Genomic DNA, 13,401 nt, shown 5'->3' with positions numbered 1-13,401 from the left:
CTTCAGCAACAAGTCTGGGACATAAGTGGTAAATACGAAATCCAGGGACTTCATTGCCCTGTTGTTCCTTGAGTCCTGAAGCCCCTAACCAGTCTGCCTTCTTCTCTCTACCTTTCAGGGAATTCTTATGCTTATTTTATAGATAACGTCCAGGGTATTTAGTTGTACTTAGTGTGAAGAATAAGAAAAAATATATCTGCTCCATCTTTCCAGAAGCAGAGGCCCAAATCTTGATATTTTTAAGAAACATTTCTTCCCCACCAGTAATGCTGGGAGATAGGATAGCACTTTTCTATTACAGTGGTTACAAACTGGAGGCCTAGGGCTCACACAGGCAGTAGCAGGCGGGTTTTATCTAACTGTTTTTAGGGGAACATACTGTCCTCTCCACAGCCCCCTCCATGTCTGCCTGGCTTGTTAACTATCCCTTGTAGACATCTGTGGTTGCACACTCTGATTTAATCAATAGATCATGAGGCCAAGCTATCAACAATGGACTACAGCCATGGATTCTGAAAGATCATGCTCAAGTTGCCCTCTTCATAGATTGGTACCCAATTTAAGATCTATTAACTAAGACCTAGCTCAAACATAATGAAGCCCTTTCTATATACTGCATCCCAATTACGTCCAAAGCCCTTAGGGAAGTTTTTGTTGAAGATCCAAAATTTAATCACTATACTAACCTATTAAATGATTAAACTTGGTATAGGTAACCTCTCCATTTTCTCCTTTTTCTTCAGAATGTTTAAAGAAGAGATCTAGCTACTGTGTATGCATGGACGAGGGGAGGAGAAAGAGGGGGAGGGGCACAGAGAGGTGGTGATGATGACGATAGAGCCAGAGGAAGGACGATGATCACATTAAAATTCTAGCGTCCTAATTTCCTGAAGGCTGGCTAGAATCAAATCCTTTTAGACAAAACAGAATTGAAGAATGTTCTAGAAAGAAAGGAACTCAGAGACTTACAATCTAATCCAAACTCTCTTATCCTTACAGATAAGGAAAGTGACACTCAGAGGTTAAACAAGGTTGCAAAGCTACCCAGTACTGTTTGTAGCGCACTGTCACTTCCCCCTTCCTGGCCTAGATCTACTTCCCAAACAACGCAGACTGATCAACTGCGTCACTTCTAACAGTTCCCACAAATGTTTCATTACAATTTGTAACTGTATTATTTTGTCTAATCTATGGATCTTGTTCTTAAAATTTTTGACAAATTTAAGAGAGAGATTTTTACTCTTTGTTATTAGCACAGTAAAAATGAAAGCAATTGAGTTGGGGGGCAGGCAAACAAAACATTTTACTACACTTCTAGCAGTCTTAATTATCAGGCAAATCTTCAGGATGACTTGGTATTAAAGAATACATTTATTAATTTAGTTGATCCACAATTCAACATAATACCTATCTGCTCTTCCAGCTGGGACAATGTTTCCCAAACTCCTATCATTTCAAATACCACCTTTACAAGTTTGCTGTACCTGCATATTACCTATACCAATATTAGCATTTATCTCTATGTTAACTTTAAATGCACTCCTTTTTCACACTTTGCCTGGCTCTAAGCAATAGCATCCATTATATCACAAGTTTGATGTGCTAGTGTTTCTAATACACATTAAAATAATTACATAAGTGTTAAAACATGTCCGTGGACATACCATCTACTCACATCCACCACATACTCATCTCATGTGATACCACTGATATTCTTACCACACTCTCTGGGCGAGCTGACCCTGAGCTGTCAATTTATGATATGAGTAAATAAAAAAACAATTGTTCTCCAAAAGCTAACACAAGTGACTAATTACTCAGATTTGTGGGAATGTAACAGATATGTGTGGTCCCATCACCAATTTCAACAGATATAAACCTAAGAAGCCTAGCTTTCATATTTTACTGTACATAAGAAATATACGAGGCATTTGGTTCCCTGCCCTCAGAGATTCTGATTCACTGAGTGGGATGGAGGTCACAGAACCTGCATTTTTGTAGGCACCCCAGGGAGTGCTGATGCAGGAAGACCCAAAGACCACATTTGGAAAAACGATGGACAAGGAGCTGGGACAAAATTCTTTAAATCACTCTAGCTTTTCAATAAGATGACTTGGGTTCAAACCTCAAGTCTAACTTCGGAAACTAAGCAAGTCATTTAACCTCTCTGAGCCTTGGTTTCCTCATCTGTTAAATGATGATTATAAGAATAGCTGCCTCACTGGGTGGTTTTAAGGCTTAAATGGATGATATGTCAAAAAGTATTTCAAAACCATCGAGCGCTGTACGTGCTAGAGGGTTGATGTGGATGAGGATGTAGAACTACCCACAGCAGCCTACAACTGAGAAGACCATCAGCATTTCAAATCAAGATGCAAGTGCTGGGCTCCACAGGAAAATCTGCTCCCACTTAATTACTGACATTGAGTTTAACCTAGAATAAACTAACCCCCAAAAGTGAGTATTTCAAATAAGACATTTGCACAGTAGATAATTTCAAATATTATTGACTGATAACTGCAAATTAAATCCTCCAGGAATTGTATCTGGACCTTCAGGGCCAACCCCATGCAATGCTCCCAAGCCAGTGGTGTCCCAAAGGCCCATCTTGGTTACCCTGATTTTGAGAACTACTTTATAAGTAGCATGTAAAATTATCCTTGTTGTTTAAGAACATTTTATGCTTTTTTTATTTGAAAAAGCTCTCCTTGAAGAAAACAAATCTTGAATTATAAATTTGACCTCAACTTTGCAGACTTGGCTACAGTAGGGCAAAGAAAATAAAGCCGATTAGAAAACACACTCTCACAATAACTCACCAAAGGCTGCAGCTCTGATCTGATGCAGGTACTTAAAATGCAATTTACAAAATATAGAAAAGCCTTATTTTTTTCTGAATACCATCTGTTAAACCATTCCGATAGCTAATTCTGCTACACAAAATTTGTAAATAGACTAAAATCAAAACCCTTTAGTTACTTCATGTTAAAGTACAGATTCAGTCTGATCTGTTAATGTAAAGGTCAGACAGCTATGCACACAGTCAACATTCAATCTTTCGTAGAAGCCATACAGCACTCACAACTATTCAACCATAAAGAAAACGTTACAGGTAACTCAGAATTGTCTGTAAAGAAAATCACTCCAAGGTCTGAGAGCTATTCTCTCCTCATGAGGGTCCTTGAGCCTCTCCACTCGGCAGTGCAGTTTCTCCACTAAGGTAGGGGCAAGAAGGCAGCTGGACGGGTGCGGTCAGTATGCTCAGTGACAAGCCTCTCAGGCACCAGTGATGCAGCAAATGCTTCTCCCACCTGGAGATGGCATATTAGCCCAGCTGGATTTTGACGAGCAGGAGTCCCAGCTGCTCCTACGTGGGCAAACTTGAAAATCAGGTAGCAGGGAAGCCTATTAAGGATTCTACTGTCACTCTTCTGTCCGGGCATATTATCCAGTTTCTATTAACCACAGCCGTGCTCCCCTGTAGGAGGCGTACTCAGCGGTATCAGGTGGCTTGGATGAAGCCAGTCCAGTATGATAGGCAGATCTCAATCGCACGGCCTCTTGAGTCGAGGAACTGAGGCTGGAGCCCTTAAACAAGGAGCCACTATTAAGGAATTAGGATCTTTATGGCAGTTCTTGAAGTGTTTGTAAGATGTGAGGCCTGGCAAGGACCGTGATTTGGAGAGACTGTTCACCGAGGGTAGTCTGGGATACTAAATGTGCTTCACACATATTTGTGAAAACCAATTACCTCTTACTAGCAAGCAAAAATGACCATAATAAACTGCAACCTTAGTTCAAGCAAACACTTCTACTGAAAGGTAAACAGGGCTTCATTCAGTGTACCTGTTAATAGTTTACTGACAGTAAAACAAAGTTAGTCTTCAGCTTGAACAAGGACGGAGCACGCCTGTTTTGTCTGTGCTGACTCAACAAGCATTCACTGAGTACCTGCTGTGTGTCCCAGGAGCATGCTGGGGGGCAGTGGCGGGTAAACGAGCCCCAGGCTCTGCTGACAAGGAGCTTATTTCTCTTAACTTGAGAAGAGGCAGGAAGCCAACTTTTAAAGCAAACAAGAGATTTTGCAATTCAATAGGACTAAAAAATGGGGCTGCCCATATAATATTCTTGAGATTTTGAAAGTTTTCTGCATTCTAGCTAGTATCACATGTTAATGCTGAAAACCTACAGCTAGCACCTAAATACAGAAACAAATTGTGAAGTTAGGGAAATACTGTACCTCGGATGTTTTCTGAAATTCAGAATACTAACAAAGAAAATACAGGCATTTATTATAATAAAACATAATATATAATATAATAAAATAATACAATGGAACTGGATGTTTAAAAGAATGATCATATGCTAAAGACAGTTTTTTCTCTCAATTATAAAACTATGGCCACATATACCAGATCCTGATAAGACTCTTCTTCTTAAGTTCTAATCTAAAAACAGAGAACCTTTCACCCTGATTCCCAGGCAGATGACCGCTGAGCAGCAAGGGGCCAAAGTCTCCCTCAAATTGACATTACAAAGCTTCCTCGCTGCTCAGTAGATTGAAAATGAATTCAGGACTCCATGCTGCTTACCTTGTAATCTCTGGATACATTTTCTGATGTCACTGAACCTGAAATCTGACTAGAAATTGTAGCAGCTATAAGCTGTTTACACCATTCAACATGTGATCCTGTAGGACTAAAAGAAATAGTGTGATTAAAATATTTTAAGACACAGGCTCCTGGTGAGAAAAATGAGCACTGACTAGGGATACATGTACCTTGTTTTTCTTTTTAAAGATTGGCCCTGAGCTAACATCTGTTGCCAATTTTTTTTCTTCTTCTCCCCAAAGCCCCCCCAGTACATAGTTGTATATTCCAGCTGTAGGTCCTTCTGACTCTGCTATGTGGGACGCCGCCTCATTATGGCTTGATGAGCAGTGCTAGGTCCAAACCCAGGATTCGAACCAGTGAAACCTTGGGCCACCGAAGCAGAGTGCACAATCTTATCCACCCGGCCATCGGGCCGGCCCCCAGGTACATTTCTTTTTTCAGAAAATGAAGTTTTATTAGACTATTTTGTTACCTTTACATTTAATATAAGAACTGAAGTACTGCCTGACAACTAGGAAGTAAGATTAGGTTCCTGGTTGATTTCAAATGAATCAACCAATTTTCTTTAAGTTGACGATTCTATACATTAGACAGTTAAGCGTGTATTCTCTATCATTTAATGGAGTTTTACTCTATTACAATTATATAGAGAGAATATTCTTAACATAATGTATATAGAAAATTAATTCTAGAGAGAAATATGTATCTTAGAGCAGATGCTTTACAATCAATTTCATGGTGGTAGTTTTAAATCTAGAAAATAATATAACTTCAAGTGAATCAAAGTGACTCTTAATGGAGCAAAGCTGATTATGTGATTTTAAAAAGAACAGACTAGAAAAATGATGTCCTCCATGTAGTAATAATGCTACCTTACAATTCCCTAAGTGCTTTGACAACTGACAAAAGGCTCTTCTGGTCTGTTACTACATCAGAGCCTCATGATCACAGTGGGATGAGAGGGCAGAACAGGGACCAGTGACTTTGTTTCTGAGATGAGAAAACCGGCAGAAAGTGGAGGGCCTGCCTCCAGATCCACTGGGGCTGTCCTTCCAGGACATGGCACAACCAATAGTGACCAACTCACTGAGCTGGAGGGCAAAACAGAGGCCAGTGCCACAGAGGCTAGCCACTGCCTTATAGGAGAACAATGCAAAGAAAGCACATCTTCCACTTGCATGGTGCTCTAAAGCCTTCAACACTTTTCCACATGCAGCCTTGCCCAAGCCTCACAGTGTCCCATCTCAGAGATGAGAAACCGAGGCTCCAGTGTTTGACCAAGCTCACATGACTCCTAAGTGGTCAGGCTGTGCTCACCTGACTCAAAGGAGCAAATAAGTGAACTAGGCAGTGAGGGGATTAAAAACTGCCACCAGGGGCTGGGCTCCTCTCTCAAATTGTCGAAACACTGAAAAAAATCAAGCAAAAGGGCAAAAGATGCTTATGAAAGTTTACCTCGCAGGTAGCTTTCACTGTAAAGAATGTTCCAGACCTTTAAAAATCTCATCACTAATTTAATCCAGACTCATGTACTGGAAGGACAGAAAAACCTAGAACCCCCAGGCAGTAAGTTAAAAAAAACCTAAACAGTAAAATAAAGATATTTGATGTTCTCTAATCTCTACTAGTGATCTATATTGCAGTCTCTCACCAAGACCACCCAGTGGTTATCTGTGGGGCTGAAAATATAAGTAAAAACAATCATTGAACAGGCAGACATTCCCACCATATGTCAAAAAGCTATTGAGCACAGTTTCTAACTAAGAGGAAGGAGGAGGAAAAGGGGAGGGAGTCTAGTTTCCTTTCTAAAGGTTAGGTCACCTGTATTGCCTGCTTATATCATCCATTTCTTGTCATGTTGCCTTTTTCTCTGCCAGCACCTACCCCTGATTGCAAACCTAACAGTAGGAACCCACCTGGTCACCCACCATGGGTGACCTCTGTCACCATCTGCCCAGCATCCCTCCCCTCTTCTTCTGACAAGGACACTTGTCTCTACTTGAGGAGCTGCCCCTGTCCACTTCCTAGGATTCTGTGGGGGAGGGGAGAGAGGGAGGCTGGCCCCTTGCTCCTCCTGCCCCCAGCTGTAAGGGAGTGACCCAGGCCGGGCCATCCTAGGCTTTCCTCTTGGATCCCTAGCACTGCTGGAGGCCGCTCCTCACCCCACCACCTTGAGAAACCCAGAGATACTGCGTGAGACAAGAAAAAACAAGAGGTGGGGATCCCCGACAACACCGTTTGCAACTCTGGCTCCAAATGTGCCCGTGGCCATCTTTCCCCTGTCTGAAGCAGTGATGTGCGCCCAGACATTTCCTTTTTGGCTTAAGCTAGAATGATCTGTCACCTGCAACCAGAAGCGTCCTGGCCAACACAGTTACAAACAGCGTGGTAGAGTGGGCTGGTAGATAGGAGGCCTGGATCCCGGTCCTGTTTCTGTCACCAGCTAGCTTCATGACCTTGAGCAAGCCACATCCTCTCACAGGACCGCAGCTTTGTCATCATTAAGAGAAGTACAGTGTTCAGAAGAGAACGGAGGGCCCCATAGCTCATGGAGCATGGCTGAACCACGCCCAGAGAGCCAGGTTCCACTCCGGGGGTCCCTCTTAAAAGAAGAGTATGAATCAGAGCTTGCCATGATGACAGAACTGAGAAGGGAGCTCAAGTTTCCTCTCCCCTCTCTTCTCTTTCGTCTGTTCAATCTCCTTTCACACTCCTGGCATCAACAACCACTTGCAGGCTGGGGGCTCCCAGCTTCGTTTCTCCAACCTGGACTCTCCTGATCTCGATGCCCATGATCCTACCAGACATCTCCACCAGTCGGCCCAGAGACCCTGCCAACTCAACCTGCCTAAAACAGCATCAGCAGCTCAGCCCACAAGCTGCTCCCCCACCACCCAGGTTTCCTAAGTCAGGGAAAAGCACAGCCAGTTTCCCAGGCACCCCAGGCCCCAAAGCTGGGGTTTACCTTATAGCCCACCCCCCACTTCACTCTCACATCTGAATCTCACCAAGTCATGGCTCGCTCTTATCTGCTAAGTACCATGAGAACACACCTTGCCCAACTCCTGTTCCAATTCCTTCTTCCAGATGCTGATCATCCTTCTGTGTTCTCCACCCACCTGGTGAATTTAAGCCTCATCTCTGTGCTGATGACTCCCAACTAGGTCTCCAGCCCAGACAGCACCCCTGAACTCCAGGCTCATGTACACCAACTGCCTCTTGCCTTCTGCTCTGGGACATAGAGCTGGCATCTCATAACTGATTCATGCGGAGCTGCTGCCATCATTGTTATGTGCTGACAAGTAATTTCCTAACCCTGCTCCACTTAGAGGCTTCTCAGTCTCAGCAGCACCATCTTCCCACAAGCTAAAAACCTTGGGATCGCCCTTGCTTCTTCTCCTCTCCCGCCCAACCACCAATCTTCAGCAAACCCTACTGGCTCTCCCCTGCAGGTTTTCTTCAAACTATATCCAGCATCTAACCACTTCTCCCTTCCTCCAGCCCACTGCTCTGGGCGAAGCCACCATCCTCTCCCACTTAGACGAGTGCTATAGCCTCCTACCTGCTCGACACTCTGCTTCAACCCCTTCCCCTTTCGGTCTGTTGCCCACACAGCAGCCATGAGATCTTACTGAAATCTACACCAGATTATGTCACTCATCTGCTCCAAAACCCCCAATGGCTCCCCATGACTCTCCACCACCTGCCCGTCACCTCTCTGACCTCACCTCCTACTGCTCTCTCTCTAGCTCCCTCCCTGCTAGAGACGCCGCCGGTCTCCTTGCTGATCCTTGAACACTCCGCTCACACTTCCACCCCAGGGTGCACAGGCCTCTGCCTAGAATGCATCGCCCCAGATACCTGTACAACTGGGTGCCTCACCTCTGCAGGAGCACTATTCACATGTCGCCTTTCTCAGCTGGGCTCTCCCTGACCCTCCTCCATAAAATTCCAACCACTCCCCAAAGTGCACACCCCCAATACTTCTATCCTGTGCCAACTTCCTGTCTCCCCTAGCACCTCGTGCCATCTAACAGAGAACACACTGTACTTATTTTTTGTCTCTCTTTCCCACCAATCATACACTCCATGAGGGCAGGGAGTCCTGTGTGTTTGTTCCCTGCTGCGTCCTCAGGCCCCACACAGTGCCTGACACAGAGGCGGCACTCAGGTTCACAGAAGAACTGACTGAGAGATTAGCAGCTCCACAAGCTACTAAGACTGCCGCCTCAGGTCCATTCACCACACTATTGCACACCAACCCTTCTCCAACGTCAGTCCTATCCTGTAGCTCATGCGATAGAAATCCTTTTGTGATCCCCATAGCCAGGGCGACCACATTATTTCCCACCCAAACCAAGACACTATTGTGAGTTGAAGGAGGACGCTATTAATCACTACCCTGGCCCAACCAGTATACCAGTACCACCCTGGGCGAAAGACATCGCATGGCCCACCCTACCTGTAGCTAAGGTGCTTGTTTAAAGTGCAGAATTCCAGGCTCTATGACAGAGGTGGATGGACTAGATTTAGGGTGGGACCCAAAAATCTGCATTTGAATCAAGCACTGGAGGTGATTCTGATGCCGGCTGTACAAAACCCTGCTGAGAAGCATCAGCCCCAAGAATAAAGGCACAATTTGCTAGGAAGGCACACAAGCCCCCCAAGATCTGGCCCCTGCCTTCCCGCAGGGCCTCTTTTCCCAGTTCCCCACATCCAGCATCACCTGTATGACTGCACAGTCCACTCCCATAGCCAAAAAGCCCTCCCACTCTCTTCCCCGGCTAACTTTGCATTCTTCATCATTCAGCTCGAATGTCAGCTTCTTCAGAAGGCCCTACTTAATGCCCATACTCCCTGCCCCCCACCCTCAATGAAGAGAAATCAAGTACTCCACCTCCGTGGACCCACAGTACAGTGGATCACAGCTGAGGCTGCAGAGGCTTTTTAAAAAATACTAACTCCTGGGCCTCACCCCAAATCTCCTGAATCAGAATCGTCAGAAGTGGGGCCTGGCCACCTGGAGTTCTTAAAAGCCTCTCAGATGAGTGCCATGCACGCCCCATCCAGAGCACTCCTGTGTTTACCTCTGCCCAAGCTTTATCACATTTGATGTAAACCACTGGTCTGTTTGCATTCTGCACTAGATGGTGAGCCAGAAGCCCGCTCCTCTTATTCGCTGACTCTCCAAGCCCGCGGACATCGTAGAATATCTGCAGGTGAGTGAAAGCCTAACCATTCCAAGTACCGTCTTAGCTGTGATTGGTTTTCAGTGAAGCTGACCACTTGGGCGATTCACCTATTAAAGTCCATTGTAATTACACTAAGGTAGAAACAAAGGGAGTGTTTCTTGTTGTTCCTATGTTTTTGGAAACTCCCCAAAAGTTCAGCTCACTGGTGTGACTAAGATCGGCAGGAATGAACGTCTGAAACCGACCGAGCCGCCTTACAACAGCATCGGTTGCCTAACTGCGCTCCAGTCTCAGCGAAATGGCCAAAATGTGGGAAGACTGGATATTCCGGGCCGTGGCAGAACCCAGCCCTGTCCTCGGAGCGTTCGAGTGGCCCTCCCTGTCGGACGCGGTCGCTTTAGACTTCTGATTTATCTTGGTTCTGCAACTGCCCAAGAAGCAGTCGGCTTACATGCTCGCGAAAACAATGAACTGGCTCCTTCAATGGGAAGAACTGAAAGTACACGACTGTGTGCTCTTGCCTCAGGAGCACTTTTCCATCGCAGTTTTTCAAATCAGGGTCTCTCTCTGCCTCCATCCGCACCCGCTCCGACCCCCGCGGGGTCCCGTCCCCCAGTGCCCACTCCCAAGCGCGACATCACAGACCCCAGGCCGCGGCGGCGGGATTTGGGTCTTCCAGCCACGGGAGGCAAGGGCACGCTAAACGAGGAGAGCCGGGAGAAACTGCCTCCCCAGGCGCCGGGCCGGGCGGCTCCGAGGCCCGGGAGCGGCCAGACAGCCGCGGGGCCCTGGGGGTGGGGGCGGGAAAGCGCCGCACGCCAGGCGGAAGTGAGGCAGGTGCGGGCCCGCTAGGGGCCGGGCCGGGGGGCCGGGTGTCTCCAGCGGGACCAGGGAGGGGCCGGGGGAAGCGGTCCCCCCCGCGGCCTGGGCGCGGCTGGTCTGGCGCGGGGCCCTCGGGGTTCGGGGCGCGGGGGGCGGCGGCCCGGCCCCGCTTACCTGTCCAGGGTCTCCACGCTCGGCTGCCGGGCGCCGGCGGCGGGGCCCCCCGCCCCCCGAGGGGGCCTCCTGCCGCCCGCCGGCCCCGGGCCCGGGCCCCCGCCGCCCTCGCTGCCCGCCGCCGCCGCCGCCGGCCTGTCCATGACGCGCCAAGCCCGCCGCCGCGGGGAGCCGAGTCGGGACGGGTCGGCCCGGGAAGGCCGGGCGCGCGCCTCCTGCCGCCGCGCGCTGCACCCGCCGGCTCAGGCGGCCGCCGCCATTAGCTGTCACCTGGCGGCCCGCGTTACCCACAAGGCCGCGCGCGGGGGGCGGTGGGGGGCGGGGGCGGCGGGGGGCGGGGCCGGGCGGGGCGGGGCGGCGCGGGCCGGTCCCCACCTGGCGCCCGGGGCGGTCCCGGGGCCGGAGCGCTCTGGGACCGGGGCCGCTCGGGGGAAATGTACGAGCGATGCCGCCGAACGCGCTTTGCTCGTGAATCTACCAGACTCAGCTCGGAGACACGGGGTGGAAACAAAAAGCGTTTGGGGAAATTCAGGGATTAAAAATGGTTTGATTTCCCTCAATTTTCCTTCCCAGAAAAGTCTTGAGGTGAGGACAGCCCAGCCCCTCTGGGCGTCCCTGGTCTGGACGTTGCGCATCAATTCCGCACATTTTAGCAATCCTCCGCGCTCCATTCTCCCCGCCCCCCGCCCGCTCAAACCCACCTCCCCGCCATCTGTGGGGCAACCGGGTGTTCTGATGCCGCCCTCGGAACTTCCGCACTTGGTTTATATTAAGAGAGACATTTAACTTCTGTTGGTTAAATCACTGCTGTGAAAATCAAGCCAATATCTGATGGTAAAGGCATTTCGGACACTTGATTCCTGAACTAGACTCATTTCCCTGCTCATTTTGCTAGGCTTCGCATATCCAACAGCTCATCCCCTCTTAAGTCGCCTGTGATTTTTACTGGGGATAGGGATGAGAATCATGACTACGCCCCTTTGCCTATGATTGCCCTGGGTATAGACAGCAAATCTATGACCCTGATAAAAGGCAGACTTGTAGAGAGGGAGTACTGGTTCCAATCCCAGACCCATCCCACCTTACCAGCTTAATAACTTCAAACTGAACCTTGAGGATGAGGATGTGATGCCTGGAGCCCCAGCAGTCATAGTACACCCAAGAAGGGGCGATCCTGACGTGAAAGGACAACAGGATGAGGAGAGCTGGAAGGAAGGAAGGGAAGATCTCCATATAGACTGGAGAACCACCTCCTGCAGGCTTCAGGTTTTCCAAAATTATTAAATCAAATGTTTAACCCACTTTAATAGACTGAATGTTTGTGTTCCCCCAATACAATTCATACGTTGAAGCCCTAACCCCCAACTGATGTTATTTGGCCTTCAGGAGGTGATTAGGTCATAAGGATGGGGCCCTGGTACGGTTGAATTAGTGCCTTTATGAAAAGAAACACCAGAGAGCTTGGTCTCACTCTCTCCACAAGCAGGCATAGAGCAAAGGCCACGTGAGCACACAGCAAGAAGGCAGCTGTGTGCAAGCCAGGAAGAGAGCCCTCATCAGGAAGGGAACCCTGCCAGAACCGTGATCTGGGACTTTCCAGCCCCCAGAACTGTAAGAAAATAAATGTCTGTTGTTTAAGCCCCCCAGGCTGCAGTATTTTTTTATGGTGGCCTGAGCAGATTAAGACGCCACTTTTAGTCAGGTACTTTGTTCCAAGGAGCTGCCAGCATCCTAGCTGTCCTGAGATTTGTCAGAAAGAAAACGGTAAAATCTTAAACATATTTTATGTCCCATATTCTTCGAGGAGGATAGGCCAAAGAGGAATTCACTGTGACACTATTAGACTTTCAGTTCAGTTACGCAAACTGAGGACTTACAGGACAGAGATGGAATCTGACATGTCCCTGCCTAAGAAGTTCACAGTCAAGGGAAGGCGTCAGACAAGTCAGCAATGACATTACAGGTTGGTAAGTGCTGTGATGGGGGCGAGCACACAGGGCTGTGGGAACCCTCGCCCAATCCATGGGAGAAGAGGGGTTAGGAAGATATCCTAGACAAGGTGACACACAGCTGAATCCTCAAGGATGAGTGAGTCTTTGATCAGGTGAAAAAGTCACGTCGTTCCAGGCAGAAGGAACAGTTACAGAAAAAGGTGTGGAGTCAGTTAAACAGTTTCTTATGTGCAAGGGAACTCCAAGAAATTGAGTGCTGCCGGAGCATAAAGTCAGACAAGACAAGTGAGGAGGTCAGCTGGAGGCCAGCAGGCCAACACGTGGAGCATCTGGAATGCGAGACTTAGAAGTGTGGCTTTTGTTCTGGATTCTGATGCCAGCGAGGCTCAGTGTGCTTGGAGAAATACTGCTGTGCACTCCCTCTGTGGTCGCCTGCACCTCCAGAGACAGCTGCAATGATATTCCCCAGCCCACACGCTCTTTTGCAATGTGGCCTTGCACACCCACATCAAGAGGTGGAGTCTGTTGCCCTCCTCTCGAATGTGGCCTGACCCTGTGACCTCTTGTGACCAACAGCAGGCCAGATGGCATCTGCACGGGTAGTGGGGTGCATCACAGGAGAGGAATCCCAAAGTTGGGAAACTCTGG

At 48.1% G+C, this 13,401-nt stretch overlaps 1 protein-coding gene across 10 annotated transcripts in view; it reads right to left on the bottom strand.

The window, feature by feature from the left end:
• Positions 1-11,078, bottom strand: part of MTMR1 (myotubularin related protein 1) — a 68,332-nt gene extending 57,254 nt beyond the window's left edge. For 8 of the 10 annotated variants that reach the window (XM_070503049.1, XM_070503050.1, XM_070503052.1 and 5 more), the window contains exons 1-2: positions 10,802-11,078; positions 4,593-4,698 (exon numbers count right to left, since the gene is read on the bottom strand). In XM_070503049.1, the coding sequence (XP_070359150.1) occupies positions 4,593-4,698; positions 10,802-10,944 (249 nt within the window). In that variant the 5' untranslated portion in view covers positions 10,945-11,078. Of the gene's footprint in view, positions 1-4,592; positions 4,699-10,801 lie in introns of those variants that run through there. The other 2 variants (XM_070503057.1, XM_070503056.1) reach the window with 2 other exon arrangements.
• Between the last annotated feature and the right edge of the window lie 2,323 nt (positions 11,079-13,401).

Source organism: Equus asinus, chromosome X (assembly GCF_041296235.1).
Source record: "Equus asinus isolate D_3611 breed Donkey chromosome X, EquAss-T2T_v2, whole genome shotgun sequence".
Taxonomy (NCBI): domain Eukaryota; kingdom Metazoa; phylum Chordata; class Mammalia; order Perissodactyla; family Equidae; genus Equus; species Equus asinus.
The sequence above is the reverse complement of the archived record's forward strand: the minus strand, read 5'-3'. Positions and strand labels throughout refer to the sequence as shown.